Source organism: Battus philenor, unplaced genomic scaffold (genome assembly GCF_028537555.1).
Source record: "Battus philenor isolate CCGP_79_NKW_IND1 unplaced genomic scaffold, ilBatPhil1.0.hap1 SCAF_13, whole genome shotgun sequence".
Taxonomy (NCBI): domain Eukaryota; kingdom Metazoa; phylum Arthropoda; class Insecta; order Lepidoptera; family Papilionidae; genus Battus; species Battus philenor.
In genome coordinates, this window is record NW_027181675.1 from 13,978,257 (window position 1) to 14,000,334 (window position 22,078).

The window sequence follows — 22,078 nt, forward strand, 5'->3', positions numbered from 1 at the left end:
CACTTTCCTCTATCTTTCGCCATCGTCTGCCATTGGCTGACATTCAATTCGCGTAAGTCTGCCTCAACGCGATCGATCCAGCGATTCCTGGGTCTACCCACTGGTCTTCGACCCCTCGGTTTTTCCAGGTACGCTACCTTCACGCTCCGATCCGATCCCATTCGCTCCAAGTGACCAAACCAGCGGATTCGTTGAGCTTTATATTTGCCAATGATATTTGGCTGTGCTACTATAGTCTGAAATGATAATAATAATAATGTTTATTGCACAGAGTAAATACAGTAATTTAACGTATAAAACACACATGTAACCATACTAATCATAAATGAACACTTGAAAACATATCTTAATTGTTCCGAACAGAATGGTATACTATTATATGTGTGTGTTTGTGTGGAGGTGTGTGTTATGTTATGTGAGTGTTTGCAAACAAAAACAAAAGCCGCGGTGCGCTGATCTTCCATTGGCTCGTGGTGTTCAGTGCACACGGTATTTAACACACACACACACACACACATATATATATATATATATATATATATATATATATATATATATATATATATATATATATATATATATATATATATAATTTTTAATGGTGGCTGTCTTTGGGAACCTCTCGTCTAGTACTTCCTCTGTTTTGGGAACATAGGGACTATATTTACAAAATATGTATTTATTTCATCATATTATTTGCGTTCTCATATTTTTACTTCTCCATGGAATTTATTCATACTTCATTTATTCTTTACAAATTCTTTCATCCCTTTCATTCATCACCTCACTATCGTCACTTTCCCTCCCGAATATAACATGTTTATATTGGTTAGAATGATTAAATAAAAATTCTTTAGTACTTTATCTAAACAGTGTTAATATTTGAAGATTACGCACATGTGACAATAGATACATTGAATGAATTAATAAAATGTCTTAAATAGATAATTATAAAGTCCTATCGGTTCCTATTGAAGTAACAAAGGCGACCACACCGTGATAGATGATCCGACGCGAAGTATAATCTTGGAATATTTCTCACAACATGTTTTATTAAAATTTAAATATTACACTGGTAACACTCGAAGACGAAACACCACAGAATATTCCATCATTATTAAAGTCGTAGGGTTTCCACAGATTATAATTCGCCGAGTGATATTATTCACAGACTAATTATAAATTATGAAAGATTTTTTAGTGAATCGTTTTTGTGATTGTGTCAAAGTGAAGAACTCTTAATGTCTCTTTGCTTTCGCAGAAGTGGGAGAGAAAAAAACCTTATTTAGTAAACAAGTGAACGGGGTCGGAAATGGGTACAAATTAAAGGGTTATTGAGAGTTGGCAAGCGCTCGAGAAGTCAACGGGCGGAGAATGACGATCTCATATGAATGGCTTGTTTTGAGCTCTTGTTGTTGTGTAAACAAGCTGCTGTTTACTTCTAGAAGGAATCGTTAAACTGTTACAGTGTTAAATATTGTCAAAAGACCTGTATTTCCAAGATAAAGAAATAAAATCAAATTGAACTTACAATTATAGGTAACTAGTTAAAAAAATATATAACAAGAATTATACAGTCCAATATATTCAGGCGTTACCATGCGAGAGTCCATCCTAAGTAAAAAAGGGACTAATATATAGCTACTTCCGCTATGCAGCAGTAGTCGTGCAGTGTTCACCACTCGGCAGCCCGCTGATTGTAGATAGTACTACTCACCTAGGAAAAAAAACTGCCTTCCGGCCAGGAGTTTGAAAGTGACAACTTCAGTTTATTGTATAATCACAGGTATGATAGGACAGAAGCGTGACGTCAGCAACTTTGACATTACATTATTGTCTGTGATATAAGTTACCTCTTTGACTTTTTTCAAAAGATTTGTTTGCATGCATTATTTTTTACTGTTCAAGTAAAATTTTCAATTTCTCTGAAATAATTATATCTTTATTTATTCTTGCTTCCATTTAGTGTGTATATAATGCTTTTCGATGCTTTCCGCTGATGAATGCGCGTGCGGTAAACAATGCGAAATACAACTAACATCGTCAGGAGAAATGTCTCTTGAGGATGCCCCGTGGAGGGGTGAAACACGTGTAATGTAAATTAACGGTGGTACTTGTTAATTACTAATGCATAGCGGAAGTAGCTATATATTAGTCCCATTCTTAGAATTATACAGGTTGATTGAAAAGATCTCAAAAGCTTTAGGTATGAATGTATAGGATATTGAGGAAAAAGGTACAAGAAATTCGCAAGAGGTATCCTTCCATTTAATAAAGCTACAATAGTTCCGAATTAACGCATCTAAAATAACCCACCATAGACTAGAATCTATTTTAATTAGAGCAATATTTTCTGTAACATCTAGTTCAAAAAGCAATGTCTGAAGACGAAGGTATTGTTATGTTGCCGGATGACGGAACGAGACGTGGTCGTTTACGATGGCCTTTGTAAAAGAGAGTCACACAGAGAGTAATGGCAAACCATGATCATGGCCATAGAAAACGAAATGGTCGTCTGAAGTAGCAGTGGATGGAGAATATCGCTTGTACAGTCGAAGACTGTGAGGATCGAAGAGTTCTCAGGTGGCAACCGTCATAGGTTGACGGGGAAGTAGCTGAGTGAGCAGTGTTAGACCAGTCGTGGAGGCGATCTTTGCCTTGTAGTAGGCGTCTAGTTGTTGAAAGTATGTTGACCACTCCTAAACCTTATTACTTAAATATTTAATAGAATCAGGCGTTACTTTGCGGAAGTCCATCCTAAGTAAGAAAAGGATCAATATTTAGCCATTTCAGCGGCGACGGACTGAGCTCAGTTTGTGTTTGGCACTAATCGGTTTAACATAACTCCTGAAGATGCCCCGTGGAGGGGTGAAACACGTGTTGATTGATTTGGCGGTGGCAGTTGTGTAATTCGCATTGTTTGCCGCATACGCTTTTGTCAGCGGGCTGGCTGGCGGTGCACTTTGTTGCACGACTACTACTGCATGTGCGGAGGTGGCTAAATATTGGTCCTTTTCTTAATTATAACTTAAAAATATTCTACAATGTAATTGGATTTCTATTCTAGTTTTTGTTTAACAAACTCATGTATATTTATAATAGGTACATAAGTAAGGTGTTAAATTATTATTGATTTAGTAATTAACTAAATAGGCAAGTGAATAATTTACTATATTCCATTACGGGCCCAGCTGAGCAATAAAGGTTTAGTCGTCGGTGGAGTCGTTACGTCGCCTTTCAAATGTTTACGAGCGCGCGATTTCAGACTTCATTGTCCTGTAAATGTAATGGTGATCGGTGGGGTGGACACGCTTTCCGTGGGGAATGTACTTGAAATTTTCGAAACGATTTCGAATCGATAATGTATATATATATATATATATATATATACGTTACGTTTGATTTTGTCTATATGTGCAAACAGATCTATTCAGCATGGGGGCCACGGACGAGTAGTGCCTATTCCATAGGCTTTTACTAATTGCAAATGTTTATATATAAATATATATATACATATATATATACATATATATATATATATATATATATATATATATATATATATATATATAAGCAACATGTGCAATCAGGTATTTTTGTAATTTTTTGGTTGACGGGTCGCTGATTTTCAAAAATTGCAAGTCAATACTTTTTTGTACCGTGTCTTCACTCTTTGATACAAGTGTTTTGAGAAAAAAATAGTAAGGGACATATTTTTAAAAAGTTAAAAAAATGTCTTTTGAAATAATATTAAATGACATATTTTTATTATTAAAAAGTAAAAAATAAAAAAAAACAATTTTTAACGCACACTCATAAAGGTATGCGGATACCATTTCGTTCGGAACAACTAATATTATGTTTATGTGTTTATTTATTATTAGTATAGTTTTTTTTCGTATCTACTTTGATTATTTTTACCTACAGTTATTGGTGTGTGCAACATTATGAAAAAAAAATTATTTATAAATATACTAATCTTTTTTTGGTATCGGAGGGAAATTTTCAAGATGGACATATGATACCCTGCCTTTTGGGGGTAAGAACAGGGTTATGTAGATTCCTACCCACTAAAAGCCTCTTGGTGGTAGACTCCGGTACTTTTGGAGGAACCAATAGATCTCCTACGGAACTTGCAGCTGTCCCTTAATACTGTGCCATGATTCATCCCGGGAGGAAGCTGTACCTACCCCGGTATCCTCACTGTACCGCAGCAATATAGCATTTCGAATTAAGTCGACCATGAAAGCCTCCGCCCTTAACGCACGCGAACCCGATGTCCTTTCAGCAGGCAGGAAATATCTTAGACTGTTCTAGTGATCGAACTAAAGAGAAGATAATCTTCAACCATAAACAAACAAAACATCTTTTTTTATTTCGGGGAAATCAATGTTCAAGATGCCCTGCCTCTGGGGGGAGGACAGGGTAATGTAGGATTCCTACCTACTAAAACCCCCCTGGTGATCGCCCTGGATCGTCAGGGATCGCCACGTGGTCTTCCCTCGCGGTGGACTATTTTGGATGTCTCGTGGTTTCTTTGGGATATGCGTGTATAGTTCACACTACTTTTAAACCCTCGTAGTGCTATCTCGATGTAACAAACTAAACCAAACCAAACCTAACCTATATTGCATGTTCTTTGCACATCAAAGATTGGCACTTTGAATGAAATCGTACCGTTTCGTTTTCGATTCGCTCACTGCAGCCCGCGAAACGTTCACCGCATTCAGTAAAACGAAAACAAACTGAAATATATTGCTTCCCGCTTGAACAGCATGAAATTATAGCTCCACGGAGATGAAACTTTGTGGGTGCTTTGAGAGTGCGGAAAAGTTTCAGCTGTGCATTGAATTTGTTATACGCTGTAATAAGCTTTTGTGGTTCTTCTGTTTTTTTCTTTCAGAGATTTCATGTTTCGTCTTATTTATTTATTTATTTATTCACAAGTTTTTTTTATGACCCTCGCTATTGGGGGCCTCTCGTACCCCTATTTATGGTGGGATAGGGACTTTATTAGCATTTAATTTATTCACTTAATTATTTTATTTTCATTCTCTTCTCTTTCATACTTCACATAATCTTTCATTCTGTTCTTTTATACCACAATTCTGCTTTCTTTCCCTTTTGCTCTGTTTTACCATTCTTTCATCCTCTTTTCATTTTACATTTTCTTTATCCACAAGTTAGTGACTGTCACTGATGCCATATATTGCACAGAACATATTGCACCTAGGCCATGCGTAGCGAAAAGCGTCCACTCATATGGGAGACACATAAGACATCTGAATGCAGATGTTCCTAATTGAAATTTATGGGGGAGGTATGCATCTAGAAATGACGCATTCGGATGCATCCGGCTTATACCTACGTCCTTAACAAGATTGTTTGTCCACCTAGTGGGAGTATATTGGGATGTTTTATGCTCGTTGGGTTTGCCTGTATATGTTTAATGGAATCAGGCGTTACACTACTACACTCTGTGTTTGGCACTAATCGGTGTAACATAACTCCTGAAGATGCCCCGTGGTGGGGTGAAACACGTGTTGAGTAATTTGGCGGTGGCAGTTGTGTGATTCGCATTGTTTGCCGCAATTGCGTCATTTATCAGCGGGCTGGCGGGCGGTGCACTTTGTTGCACGACTATCACTGCATGTGCGGAAGTGGCTAAATATTGGTCCTTTTCTTACTTGCCTATATATGGTTTTGACTTCAAAACCATAACGTCACAAGTCAAGACATTTAGTTATCTATTCTGTGGGCTATGTGGCCTGTTTAGTACCATTTGCGAATCCGTCAGATTGGTTTGTTTACGAAATTCCTCACCAGCTCATTTCCTCTATGACTCGTTGAGCTTATCAATGAGGCTCGAAGGCATTTGTGATTTATTTTCCGAAATGTTAAATAATATTAATCGATTAATATGCATAAGATAAGAAAATAGAAATTAAGAAAATGTAAAATGAAAAGAGGATGAAAGAAAGGTAAACAGAGCAAAAAGGAAGGAAAGCAGAATTGTAGCATAAAAGAATAGAATGAAAGATTATGTGAAGTATGAAAGTAGAGAATGAAAATAAAAAATAATTATGTGAATAAATAAAATTGCCCATAAAGTCCCTGTCCCACCAAAGATGGAGTACGAGAGGCCTCCAATAGCGGGGGCCATTTAAAAAAAATATGCATAAGATTTCAATTTAGGAACTTTAAGTCGCAATAAAGCAGTGGTCATATTCAAGTTTGATAAAATTAAGTTAAAATAAAGTTTAAAGTGAAGCTACACAGCGGACGCTTTGAAGGTAGAGACTAAGTTTTCTGATATGCGACTTTCCTTATATCGATCGCCAGCCAAGGTTCCGCACAGCAAGGCCGGATCTACATAATTGCGAGGTAGTGTTGGAACTAGTAAATAGATACAACAATAGATACGCTAATATGTTTAAATCTCGTAACATAGGTAGAATACTATATTTAAAAATATTGACAGTTATAAAAATACACACATACACGCGAATACGTACAGAGACATGTAAAAAATTTTTCTCACAAACAGATACACACACACACGTGCGTCTGAAATTTTTAGATTCTGGAACATTTTACCCATCCATAAAAGAGTTCAAATGTTAATATTAATAGAACATCATAATAATAATGAGGTACATAGGCCTATTGACTACAAAATATGCGCGATTGAACATTAACCACGGAAAACAGTAAATAAAAAAGTTAATAGGTATTTCGGCAGACAAACATTAGCCTATACACACACACATATATACCCTATACACACCACATAGCACAGCCTATACACACATACATACATACATATATATATATATATATATATATGTATGCATGTATATAAGGATTTGTGCATTAATGGGCATATATATGTACTATTACTTTGGTTCTTGAATTTAACATATCGACTTATATATATATATATATATATATATATATATATATATTTATATACCTTATGAGACTGTGTACACATTCTATACATGCTATAAAGTTTATAGAATAACTTTCTTCTATGTAGGATTTAGATCCCTTTCGTAAACCCACAATGTCTAAATCGTGCTTGAAGTGTAAACTTGTGACAACCCCTTGTTGTGTAAGTCGTCTTTTATTATGTTTATAACTTAGGTTTCCTTAGTAAGTAAAGATAAAATAAAAATGTAATACCCACCTTACTAAATGATATACACGAAAAGTTTAAATTAAAAATAAATTGCAGAAATTATAGAGTGAAATTTGTACTTGATACTGTATTTATTTTGTCAAATTCATCTACTATATATGAGAAAATGTAAATATATGTGAGCACCAAAACAAACAAATAATTTATATGGTGCAATATTAAAGAACGTTATATATTTTGCGTAAAGAAATTTAATAAAATAAACGCGTAAACGTTGCATTTCTTTTAGCAAATGATTAACCGCTGTAATCTTTTCAAAATATTATTTTCAAATTTTGTGCTTAATAAACCATCGCATGTATTATTCTGCAATTTTAACCAGTTTCATCACGTTGGCATTATTATTACCTATTTTTATATCCTCTTGATACTCTAAAAAGTATAGAAAGTATATGAATAAATATTCAAACGATCTTCTCTTAGTTTCGAATTTTAAATAAATATCTTCATAGAGCTGATATAACAATAGATAAAAATATTTCACATGAACTAAGCACCGTGTTTGCCAAAAAATATTTTAACGGAACATTGTCGGCCGAGCGATATATTGCATCCAATACGAGTTCATGGACACTTCTATTCTGTGAACACTATTCCGATGAAGTTGTAAAAGCCCCCAGGGCTAACAGCGGGCTAACTTCATTCCAAACAATAGATAGAGATTTAATGGGTGTTTATACGAAATTTTCTAATTTGAAACTAACATGGATTTAAAAAGCAACTATGTATCAGAAAAACTCCAATTCACAGCACAGTAATTTTTTTTCCACTTTTAACATTCTTATCGGCCAAAAGCATAGTTTTCACTAAACAACTTATCACCGCGATGGTTATCGAACGAGTGATCGAGCTCTCGACTCAATAATCAGAACGCTGCTTCAACCCCACCACTCTCAATCCTAAAGAGTGACGGGGTCGAGTAGTGTTGCTATTTAAGAAAAATAAAACTACCTTTTATGAAATTATTACATGTATATATATATATATATATATATATATATATATATACACATATATACATATATATACATATATATACATATATATATACTTTGCAAATATATATATATATCTGCAAAGTGTAATTCCTTTAGAACTACTTCTAGAACTGATCATTTAGAAACTTTTCTTCTTCCTCGGTTGATTAAAGAAATGGAGTCAGTAATCTTTGTTCTCCATCTTAGACGGTAGGTCGCGATTGAAAACCAAGCCGTTATAAACTGACTTATCCAGGTCTGACAAAATATTTCTCCTTCCACCAGAACTTGGCATTAGAGTTTTTGTTACTACCACCATAATCCTCATTTACCTTCCACTAGATACCGATGACAAACTACAAAGTTCACTAGAGGATTGACATACTCAAAACTAAAAACAATCTTTCCTTCTCTAAATATTCTTGGTTCCAAAGATTAGTTCAATAAGATTACATATTCTTGTTTCAGATGGACGGCAGTTTACTTCTAAAGCAGGTGGGAGTGGAAGACGAAGGCTTGTATGAGTGCGGAGTGGAGAATGAGACCGCGTACGTCGACAGGGTCAATCTCACAGTCAGAAGTGAGTCTAGCTATATCTAGTCATAGATTACTATTACCAAATGGATAGTAAATATACGAGAGATGATGCAAAAATTGATCTAGTAATTTGCATTATGGGTAAAACAAAGCATTGCTATAGAACAACACGCTATTTAAGATTGACACTTTTTAGTTCGTTTTTCCGCTTGAACTTCAAGTGTCAGCTTTGAACTAATTATATGTAAAACTCAAATGCGTGGAGTAGCGTACGATATTCTATTGTAAATATTAATATGCTAGATCGGAGTTCCCCAAACTTTTTTGTGTCGTAGACCCCTTGTCATGTTTTTCCGTGTTGGGTAGACCCCTATTTACCTGATATTGATTTCCTGTAAACTTCTAACTGTAGTGAAGTTTAGCGTAAAAAACTTAAAGTAAAAACACATGTAAATTTATACATTTATTAATTGAATTTAAATTAAAACTACTCAAAATAATTTTTTATCTATTATGTAAAATATACGTAACATTAAATATACATAAAATAACATAAGCAATAAGTCAATATTTTTAGTGAGAAGGATGAACCTGATGCTTTAATAATAAATTATCAACATTTGGAGTCAATTCAATCTGTTTTGATATTATAAGATAGTATGATGTAATTAAATAGGTACTATCAGTGTATGTGTTGAAATCCACTATCATGGACCCCCATTTTCATTTCATGGACCCCCAATATTTTATTCGCTGACGTAGACTCCTTGCAAGTTGTCATAGACCCCTAGGGGTCGATATAGACCACTTTGGGATTCACTTGGCTAGATACATTTAAATAAATTGAATTATGTACTCTGCATACTAGCATTTTGTTAACACAACACTATTCACCCTGTCAAGATGGCGTCTTAACCAATATATAATTTGTGTGTCTGTAATGATTGTCTGAAGGTATAAAATGCTCAGCCTAATAAGTCCATCCTTATTATTATATTTGCACATTGCACCGACCTATACACGGTGTCACAAGTAAAAGATCGTTCTCCACGTGTCGTATTCATTGTGAAATTCATGTGAAAAGTCTTCGTCATGTGCGATGAAAGTCAAAAATCTAAACAACTTTCTGGAATATCCAGTCCATGTTGAATAGTGTTGTACCTACTCGTAACACACTTCGTCGAGTTATAATATTTATACGAGCAATAAATATATTGCACATAATACGACAGGGGTGTTGTCAATGTTAATTAAACTGAAAAACTTTGTAATATTACATAAAAGGAAAGACCTTTTAGACCATGGTTGCACAGACTTATTAATACTAGGGGCCACTCGGGCAAATCATGAACTGATGGCGGGCCGGCCGCCAGATTTGTAGGTAATTAAATTTTTTTTGGTTTTATTCTGGAATAGAATTCAATATTTTTCGAGTGTACGAGAGTAATATTTTTGCTGTCGGCGGGCCACCAGTATTCGACGGGCCGCGGTCTGTGCATCCGTGTTTTAGACTCTGAATTTCTTATCTAAATATCGTATGAAAATTTAACAATATCATGTCAGCCGGCACACGCCTATTCCCTATAGGTCTCTCCTAAAAGATCGATCGTCGAAGATCGATGATCGTGGCGTCCGACTTACCGTGAGTTTTGTCTACCTCGTGGTCTTACGAGAATATTTCAGCCCCAACAGCTGTCGTTTGCACGAGCCACGTGCCCAATGCTACTTCAAACGAGCACTTTATAAATAATATTTAAATCGTAGATATCGAACTCGTGACGTTAGTAATAAAAAAGCGGATAAGCCTTCCCCAAAAGATCGACTCGATGCTCGTGGCGTTCGACTTTCCCTGAGCTTTGTCTACCTCGTGGTCTTACGAGAATATTTCAACCCCAACAGCTGTCGTTTGCACGAGCCACGTGCCCAATGCCACTTCATAAATAATATTGAAATCGCAGCTATCGAACTCGTGACGTTAGTAATAAAAAGCGGATAAGCCTCCCCCAAAAGATCGACACGATGCTCGTGGCGTTCGACTTTCCCTGAGCTTTGGCTACCTCGTGGTCTTACGAGAATATTTCAGCCCCAACAGCTGTCGTTTGCACGAGCCACGTGCCCAATGCCACTTCATAAATAATATTGAAATTGCAGCTATCGAACTCGTGACGTTAGTAATAAAAAGCGGATAAGCCTCCCCCAAAAGATCGACACGATGCTCGTGGCGTTCGACTTTCCCTGAGCTTTGGCTACCTCGTGGTCTTACGAGAATATTTCAGCCCCAACAGCTGTCGTTTGCACGAGCCACGTGCCCAATGCCACTTCATAAATAATATTGAAATTGCAGCTATCGAACTCGTGACGTTAGTAATAAAAAGCGGATAAGCCTCCCCCAAAAGATCGACACGATGCTCGTGGCGTTCGACTTTCCCTGAGCTTTGGCTACCTCGTGGTCTTACGAGAATATTTCAGCCCCAACAGCTGTCGTTTGCACGAGCCACGTGCCCAATGCCACTTCATAAATAATATTGAAATCGCAGCTATCGAACTCGTGACGTTAATAATAAAAAGCGGATAAGCCTCCCCCAAAAGATCGACACGATGCTCGTGGCGTTCGACTTTCCCTGAGCTTTGGCTACCTCGTGGTCTTACGAGAATATTTCAGCCCCAACAGCTGTCGTTTGCACGAGCCACGTGCCCAATGCCACTTCATAAATAATATTGAAATCGCAGCTATCGAACTCGTGACGTTAGTAATAAAAAGCGGATAAGCCTCCCCCAAAAGATCGACACGATGCTCGTGGCGTTCGACTTTCCCTGAGCTTTGGCTACCTCGTGGTCTTACGCGAATATTTCAGCCCCAACAGCTGTCGTTTGCACGAGCCACGTGCCCAATGCCACTTCATAAATAATATTGAAATTGCAGCTATCGAACTCGTGACGTTAGTAATAAAAAGCGGATAAGCCTCCCCCAAAAGATCGACACGATGCTCGTGGCGTTCGACTTTCCCTGAGCTTTGGCTACCTCGTGGTCTTACGAGAATTTTTCAGCCCCAACAGCTGTCGTTTGCACGAGCCACGTGCCCAATGCCACTTCATAAATAATATTTAAATCGCAGCTATCGAACTCGTGACGTTAGTAATAAAAAAGCGGATAAGTCTCCCCCAAAAGATCGACACAATGACCGTGGCGTCCGACTAACCATGAGCTTTGTTAAACGCTTTTATTTAGTTCGACTCATACGGAATTTATTTGGATCAAAATTAGTAATTGAAATTTAAGCACCTTCCCGTTGTCAGATTGATCTGAAATTTGGTACACACATTTAATTTAGATGACAATACAATATAATAAAATCAATAACATTATAAATCTAAGATGGCCGCCGATACAAAATGGCGGATTACATATTTTTCCTTAACCCCCTCAATATGGGTATCAAATGAAAGGGCTACACCAGTAAAACACGATGATTTTGTCAAAATTTAAAATTCAAGATGGACGCCGTTCCAATATGGCGGACTAGGTACATATTTTTCCACAACCACCACAATATGGGTATCAAAAAACCGTTTAATTTAAAAGTTTTTTTAAATGTATTTCAGCCCCAACAGCTGTCGGTTGCACGAGCCACGTGCTCAGTGCCACTTCAGACAAGCACTTTATTAATAATTTTTAAATCACAGATATCGAACTCGCGATGTTAGTAATAAAAAAGGTGAAATAACCGCTGTGTCAGAGGTGCTTACATATTAAAACACCTTTAACAACTCAATTACGTTGACTATTATCTAAATGACGGTTAACGATAGACAAGTCGCAGTTTAACTGGCAAGTCGCGTGATTAAGAAACGCCTCGTTAAAAATTAACTACCTGACGATGTTTTATGATAATTCTAACGTGATTACGGTATCCACGCAGTTACGAACTATCCCGTGTTCGCATAGGAAAGATGGAGGGCGCAGTGGAGATGGAGGTAAGGATAAAAAATGGCACGATCGTTTCCATCATGGAATATAAAAAAAGCCGCCACAAATTTTACACAAAAAATCATAAACAAAGTAATAGATAAAAACAAAAGTAATAATAAATAGTACTAATTTTCACTGTGCGTCGTTAGATTTTCGAGGTTGTGTTGTTTTGGGTTCGAGTCTTTATTTTTTTTTTTATTTTTTTTTTCTTAAAGATTACAACACTTTTGTTACTAATTGCTCGGGGATTCCCTTTCTATCTAAAAATCAACACAATTTTATTACAGTTTTATTTTCACTTTATTTTGTTTACTTTAAGAGTTCAGTTTTAATTACTTAGTGTTTTGTAATGTAGTGTGTCGTGCTTTTTTTAAAAGAGAATAATACATTTCTATAAATTTTTACGTGTTCTTTCTGGTTACAATAAAGGTAAATATTATTACAATTTATTTATTGGCAGAGTTGTATTATTTTTATTTTTTAAATGTTTACTTTGTTCAATTTTCTTTTTAAAAAGAAGTATTTTCGTGACCCCGGAACCTATCTTCGATCTTTACATGGTTTGCTTTAGAAAATCTTAATTCACTTTGCGGCGTTTCAATTTGCGTCGTGTTTTTTTTGGAACGAAACCACGACGCAAAGTGAGGTGGTATTGGTGTACAGACATTTTATTTTATATGCCCTAAAGTCAACTGAAACTGATGCGCATGAAAAAGATGAAGATGGTCGTGGTAAAAGGCGACGAACGTGTGGACTTTATAAGCGGAATAAATAAATTCAAATGATGGTAGTAATTTAAATATAATTTCACAAAACTAGGTAACAGTAAAATAATACGTAACAATAGAGTGACAGAACAAATGAACATCGCAAAATGTATATTTATTTATTTACTTTATTGGAGATAGACAGTAACAAAAGGCAGTAAGAAAGTACAAACTTAGAAGCTTAGAAATATAAAATTAATTACAGTTGTTACCTTATAACTATCTCACTGAGAACATATGATTTATAGTCAAACAATGAAAAAACGAATAAAAATAAAAATAAAATCGCTACACAAACTGTCGATATAAAAAGTATAAAAATAAAATATAAGGAGTTTTTAAATGATTCTACTAATTGCCAACATTGTCTGTTCAAGAATAACGTAATAATAATGACAATACAATAAAAAAAAAAGTCTCAACAAGTACATTTACAACGTGACAGTTCAAAGTTTATACCAAGGCCGCACCAGCATCCGCTAAGCGCAGATGAAGACGAGTCACATGGCGTAAACGCCGAGTAATGACGTCTATTATCTATCGTCCAGCCTATCTAGACACCTGCTCGCGTGACACCGTCAACTATGCAACTTTTTTAAATCACCGCTACACGGCTCAACGTTGCCTGGTCGAGGTACACCCATTTCAATAATGACCGACTGGATGCGACATTGTACGTAACAATGTTTGCAACTGCGTATGTTATTTCATTCAGTACAGATGTACCATGACCATTGATATATGGTAGTCCAGTGGTAGACGACTGGGACTTGCGATCGCAGGTAGCTGGTCCGATTCTCGTGATATAATTCACACAAGCAAGCATCGGCGATAAGTTGCCAGCTTATAGGTGTTATGTAGACTGCATTTCGAAAAGTGTGCAACGGAATTACCCCAAATAATTCCCCCATCTCTTTTCTTCCATCGGACAACTATAATGTACGGATTCATGACATTCAAACGCAATTGAAATTTATTTGCTACTACTTTTATAGTGCGAACAGTAAAGAATGGAAGAACCTACCGGATTCATTGTTTCTGGCTAGCCATAACATGGGAGTCTTCAAGTCAAGAGTTAATAGGTATCTTTTAGGCAAGCATATACCATCATAGATATCGTCATCTCTTAATATTAGGCGATACAGAGGTCAAAATCTTTGCCTATAACGAATAGAAAAAGTTTGATCCATGATTCTAGACCAGAGGGTACGCCATGCTCTTCTAGAATCTCAGCAAGTTGGTCTATGGAGAAATCTTTTTTCGAGGGAAAGAAAAAATAAGGAATAAATCTTTAGTGTGATTCTATAGTAATATATCTTGAAAAGATGGAAGGTAAATTGGTAGACGTGTGAACATCAATGTGGTCAAATATATCCTCTTGTAAGGGCGCGTGACATTTTTGGCGGAAGTATTTATACAAGATCAATTCAAGAATTCTTTATTCAGCTTACGATAGAATGCGTGTCTTTGACGTCAAGTTGTGTCTACCTATAGCTGATGATGCGGGGTAAAAGAGACCTTTCGTATATTATTTAAAACGTGAAGTAGTCTCACTCTTTTGCTACAAAAAGGACGGTACGTGATCAAAGTGCAGTCAAGATCAAAGCGTATTCTTCCGCAACCAACTAAAACCCACGCAGTCAATCCCTATAAATATTTAATCACGTTTCACTCATGCGTCTGCAGGGACATTGTGGTCTATTTGAAATGCCAATGAACGTGGATCGATTGAAATTCGTTCAGCGAAAACAGTTCACTGCTAGTAGGGTTACCATAAATAAATACATTTAAAAAAACTTTTAAGTTAAACGGTTTTTTGATACCCATATTGTGGTGGTTGTGAAAAAATATGTACCTAGTCCGTCATATTGGAACGGCGTCCATCTTGAATTTTAAATTTTAACATAATCATCGTGTTTTACTAGTGTAGCCCATTCATTTGATACCCATATTGAGGGGGTTAAGGATAAATATGTAATCCGCCATTTTGTAACGGCGGCCATCTTAGATTTATAATGTTATTGATTTTATTATATTGTATTCTCATCTAAATTAAATGTGTGTACCAAATTTCAGATCTGACAACGGGAAGGTGCTCTAATTTTGACCCAAATAAATTCAGTACGGGTCGAACTAAATAAAACCGTTTAAAAACATTGAGAACTGGACATTATATTTACTTAAGTTGCTTCGGCAGACTTCGAACTGTCAATTGTTGTTTGCCTCCATGTTTTGGATGTTATTGACGTTATGCAGATAGAGCTTAGTAGAGGTCTAGAAAAAACTACTATACTATATTCAAGTTACAACGATGACGTTCGTACGATGAGAGACTATACCCGTGTAGGTGTAGAGTGTTATGAAGGTTTAAAAAGCTTGCCTGACGCAGTTTTTACTCATTTGACAATCAGCCATTATGCTTTAATTGAGTTCGTTTATCAGCTAATGCTTTTTTAGATGAACCACTTCCCATGACGTGACATCTCAGTCTTGTCTTGATATTTTAGACGGATATATACTAACGTTCGTGTAAATCAGAGATCTTGCCGAAAATTTTTTTCATTTCAATAATTTTTTATATATATCGTGTATATAATTTAGGTGGATGAATAACTTATTAAAAGTCATCGATAGACGCTGAACGCATGCCGCTTCCAATTTCTTACTGAAAATATTTAGAGAAACCTATTATCCAGTTGTGGATGGCCTACGTGATCATTGTAAATAATCTGAAATGTAAATACAGTACCCGGCGATAAATATTGCTCATCGACCTTTGGAAAGAGACAATCAGCTAATTTCGGCTTCGTAGAGCGTTATCTCTGTCGCACGAAATACGACTGACAAAACGTCATTGTGTGGGATAGAGATAATGCTCTACGAAGCCGAAATCAGCCGATTGTCTCTTTCCAAAGGTCGATGTGTAAAATTTATTGCTGGGTACTGTAACATGAATGTTATTAAATAAATAATGTCCCACGGTTCATTTAAGTGGGGGACACCCTAGTTTTCTATGGTGTTGACGCAACTGTCTATACAGGTGGGGTTTGGTATTTACATAGTTTTGGGGCCGGAGTGCTCTCAATCTAATTACTTCGCTATTGTTAAGGGAAATAGGTTCCAAATCAAATATATTCGATAGACGTTGCCATAATAAAACGTATGGTAAAATGGGACAGATGAATTGTGGTATTTTATATATTTATCTATATCCTTGTATAAATAGGAATAGAAAATAAATCATATAAAATCATGCCTGAGAATGTAAAAACGGCTTTGTCATCGCACGTGAAGATTTCTTCTAGACAAACATTGAAAGAATTAAGTTAGAAAGGAAAAAATACATTTAAAATACTTTTAAGTTAAACGGTTTTTTGATACCCATATTGTGGTGGTTGTGGAAAAATATGTACCTAGTCCGCCATATTGGAACGGCGTCCATCTTGAATTTTAAATTTTGACATAATCATCGTGTTTTACTAGTGTAGCCCTTTCATTTGATACCCATATTGAAAGGGTTAAGGAAAAATATGTAATCCGCCATTTAGTATCGGCGGCCATCTTCGATTTAAAATCTTATTGATTTTATTATATTGTATTGTCATCTAAATTAAATATGTGTACCAAATTTCAGATCAATCTGACAACGGGAAGTTGCTCAAATTTCAATTTCTAATTTTGACCCAAATAAACAAATTTCGTACGGGTCGAACTAAATAAAACCGTTTAAAAAAGAGCAGGCGGTCGCTAAGCAATAGGAGAAGGTTTGAAATTCATCTTCTTTTTAGCCGATGGATGCTCGCTGAAAGGCATATGTCTCCGATGGCAGGTCCTGCGCTGCCCGTAACCAGCGACGTCCCGCAACCTCACTATGTCGTCGATCCACCTAGTTGGGGTCCTATCCGCGAAGGCTCTACCAACTCATGGCTCATGGTCACACTCACATAAGGTGGGTGCGGCGTTCTGCGTTACGCGGGACGCCGCAGAGTTGCACACTAAGAAACTCAAGTTGGGCAACTTCTGCACTGTATACCAGGCAGAGCTGCTGGCTCTAGCGGAAGTATCAGGGTACGCGGCCAGCGGGTCCGCGCAGTCATGCGCCATAATGAGCGACTCGCGGTCCGCCCTCGAAACTGTCGCAAGATCGGACACCCTCCATCCTTTGGCGTTAAGAGTGAAAGAGAATATCATGAAAGCGAGAGAAAATGGGAAGAATATAAGACTATACTGGGTGAAAGCGCACGCGGGGATGGAGGGGAATGAGAGGGCGGATCAGTGGGCCAAGGACGAGGCCCTAAAGAGCAAAAGAAGACCTGAATATGAGAGATGCCCCGTTTCATTCGTCAAGCGACAACTGAGACTGGAGTCGCTCGACGAATGGAACAGGAGGTATATGGAAGGAGCGACGGCTTCAGTGACGAGGATATTTTTCCCGGGCGCCATTTCAGCCTACCGCGTGCTCCGCAGTGTCGAGATGGATACGGTCTTGGCCCAGCTCTTCACGGGTCACGGGGGGTTCTCTGAGTACCTTCACAGGTTCAAGCTCAAGGAGGACCCCTCGTGCTTTTGTGAACCGGGCGTGGGCCAGACCGTGGTCCACCTTGTGGCCCACTGTCCGGCGTTCGGAAGACTGCGCGCAGATTCCGAATGCCGGATGGGCAAAAAGATAGAAGAAAGGAATATCTCGGCCATCATGCAAGACGAAGGGGAGAGAGTATGCTTCCTCAGCTACTGCAGGAAGGTGGTAATAAATGCAATAGGTAAAAATAAATAATGTTGCAAAATAAAATAGTAAGGAAACCTAGAATGTAGTGGTTGAGGATGAATGTATGGCTAATGGAATGAAATGAAATGGGAAAATTGTATAAATATGTATGAATGAAAGAAATAGTACGACAGATAAGATGATATGAAAAAGAAGAATGATAATAATAAAAAAAAAGAAATGAATAAATTACTAGAATTAAAAAGTCCCTGTCCCACACGAGATAGGGGAACAAGAGGTCACCAACAGCGGGGACCATATAAAAAAAAAAAAACCTTTCTCTCCCAACGGCCATCAGTTGCACGAGCGATGTGCTCCGCCCACTATCACTTCAAATGAGTAATTATTCGAACTACTTCGGTGATCATTGTTCTTCTGCGAATCCATTTTAGCTCTACCCTCTCCTCTACTCTCTATGTGACTGAGACTTTTTATAAGGCCCATAGTAAGCGACCACGACTCGGTTCTTTCATCACCGGCAACACAGGCAAAAGACATTCGTCATCAGACATGCCCTGCACATTACCATTTCAGACGATCAATTCTCTCAGCCATGTCACTGATCTTGGTTCTTCTACGGAACTCCTCATTTCAAATTCGATCTCGCAGTGTAACTCCGAGCACAGCCTTCTCTATTGCCCTCTGCGTGACCTTGAGCTTTCTTTTGAGGTCCGTTGAAAGTGTCCTCTTCTTGGATATATATTTATGTACTATGAAAATTCTTAGTATATAAACAATCATATAAGATGTAACTATAGGCAAAATAGTCGCGTTATCCGAGAGAGTAATTGTTTTAACAATATCTGTAAGCATTATGACATTTCGTTTACCTTTCGTTCGGTGAGGTAATTTATATTTTTGTTCAGGCTCCGTAGAGATAAATCGAGGTAAATAAAAATGGAGAAAATTATTAAAATTAGCTTGTTATCTTTTCCAATACAATTCAGAGTAAATTAAAACACTTATCAATGGCTGTCAAATAATTGACGTCAATCAAAATTGTAAGGTAGACTCCTCTCCCAAAGATATCCTTTGGGGATATATCGCCACGCTTGGCAGGCAGGTTGGCGATTGCAGTGTGGTATTGTGGTACGCAGAGGACGGTGTTATCCATCCCCTGGAAACATGTGAACAGTAGCAATCCTATATAATTAATGTACAAAGTGTAAATTATATATAAGACTGTATCTCGAAAATCGATCCCAAAAAATATATATTCATGAATGTAACTAAAATTAAAAAAAAATTAATTACACTATTAGTATTATATTTTTGAAGTTCACGCAATAGAAAACATATTTTTGTAAATAAATGTTGTCTATATATGCCAAAATCGTCATAATTTTACATGACCGAAAAAAAATTAATTTATTTCCTATTACACTTTGACAGGTCAATTATTTTTGACAATACGTACCCTATCGGAGCAGCCAGATATATAAATAATCCATTGCTAAATCTAACAAGAAAATTTTAATAAAGAATTAAAATAAAAATTAACGTTTTGACTTCGCTGCGCAAGCGCTGAAAATCGTTTCATCTGATCAATTTCAATCTGACAGAATTTTAATGTTGAACTTACTTTTCGACAGCGGAACCCCCTCCATTGGTGAATGTGACCGTCCACGCATCAACGATACTGGCGCTGATCCTGTGGAACGTAGCAGGAGACGGTGGCCATCCCATTATTGACTTCACGGCACAGTACCGGTCCGCTGCACCAGTGAACGGCACCCTTGAGCCATGGAAACCTATCAGTCCAAATCATATCAGCCCTAACTCTGTGAGTATATCTCTATATCATTCTAGTACTACTGAAAATACATCATAAAGCATTTTAGTACTACTGAAAATCCACTATGAAGCATTTCACTAATACTGAAGATCCACCGTAAAGAATTCCAGTACTACTGAAGATCCACCATGAAGCATTTCAGTACTACTGAAAATCCATCATAAAGCATTTTAGTACTACTTAAGATCCACCATAAAGCATTACAGTAGTACTGAAAATCCACTATAAAGCATTTTAGTGCTACTGAAGATCCACCATAAAGCATTACAGTAGTAATGAAAATCCACCATAAAGCATTTTAGTACTACTGATGATCCACCATAAAGCATTTCAGTACTACTGATGATCCACCATAAAGCATTCAGTACTACTGAAAATCCATCATAAATCATTTCAGTACTACTGAAGATCCACCATAAAGCATTCAGTACTACTGAAAATCCATCATAAATCATTTCAGTACTACTGAAGATCCACCATAAAGCATTTCAGTACTACTGAAGATCCATCATAAAGCGTTTTAGTACTACTGATGATCCACCAAAAAGCATTTCAGTACTACTGAAAATCCATCATAAAGCATTTCAGTACTACTGAAGATCCACCATGAAGCATTTCAGTACTACTGAAAATCCATCATAAAACATTACAGTAGTATTGAAAATTCATCATAAAGCATTTCAGTTCTACTGAAAATACATCATAAATCATTTCAGTACTACTGAAGATCCACCATAAAGCATTTCAGTACTACTAAAGATCCATCATAAATCATTTCAGTACTACTGAAAATCCATCATAAAGCATTACAGTAGTATTGAAAATTCATCATAAAGCATTTCAGTTCTACTGAAAATACATCATAAATCATTTCAGTACTACTGAAGATCCACCATGAAGCATTTCAGTACTACTGAAAATCCATCATAAAACATTACAGTAGTATTGAAAATTCATCATAAAGCATTTCAGTTCTACTGAAAATACATCATAAATCATTTCAGTACTACTGAAGATCCACCATGAAGCATTTCAGTACTACTGAAAATCCATCATAAAACATTACAGTAGTATTGAAAATTCATCATAAAGCATTTCAGTTCTACTGAAAATACATCATAAATCATTTCAGTACTACTGAAGATCCACCATAAAGCATTTCAGTACTACTAAAGATCCATCATAAATCATTTCAGTACTACTGAAAATCCATCATAAAGCATTTCAGTACTAATGAAGATCTACCGTATTCAGTGTTCAGTAATGGACGTCTAGTGGGACGGCCACTATAAAGATCTTTATTATTAATCGCATTATTATTCAGAAGCATTGCACGAATGATTTTTATTAAAAATGTGTACACAGTTATCTAAAAAGGACATACTATCTTAAGGGTGCGTAAAAAAAAAGAGACAGCAGATATTGTTATGAGACAAATATATAACTACTGGTTATTTTTGCAACCGTCATATAATTTTTTTTTTGAATGTCCCCCGCTATTGGGGGCCTCTCGTACCCCCTATCTTTTGTGGGACAGGTACTTTACGGGCAAATTTAATTATTCACATAATTTTTTATTATTTACTTTCTCTTCTTCCATACTTCACATTGCCTTTCTTATTTTGCCCAGGACCTGCTCATCCGTGTCGGTCCCCGACGAGACCGCCACCGAGTGCTTAGTCTCGTATCCTGGTGGCGGCCTTTTTGCCGGGCCTTTTTTTTAATGTCATGTGGTACTGTTCGCAGCGTCAGATCGACGTCTACCACTTGGAGCCTAATGCTTCCTACTGGTTCCGCGTTTGGGCGACAAATCTGCTCGGACCCGGCCCTCCCGTAGAAGTGCTAGCCACCACGCTCTACAGCGACCAAGAAGCAGGTATGTACACAACAAACTGAATGTTCCAATATACAGATTGATTGGTAATAAGTTTAAAGGTATTAAAAGGGTGATTATAGCTCATTTGCTATAAATTAATGTATGGTATATTTTATACAATGATCTCTGGTTTGAGAAATAAATAACTTAATAGTATTATCTTAAGAAAAAGTTTTTTTTTTTAAATTAT

General features: G+C 36.8%; 1 protein-coding gene across 1 annotated transcript in view; it reads left to right on the plus strand.

Moving 5' to 3' along the window:
* The window catches only part of LOC137933521 (cell adhesion molecule DSCAM), a 96,609-nt gene that overhangs the window by 67,304 nt on the left and 7,227 nt on the right, over positions 1-22,078 (plus strand). The window contains exons 3-5 of the mRNA XM_068777481.1: positions 8,647-8,758; positions 19,810-20,000; positions 21,759-21,888. Of these exons, the coding sequence (XP_068633582.1) occupies positions 8,647-8,758; positions 19,810-20,000; positions 21,759-21,888 (433 nt within the window). The remainder of the gene's footprint in view (positions 1-8,646; positions 8,759-19,809; positions 20,001-21,758; positions 21,889-22,078) is intronic.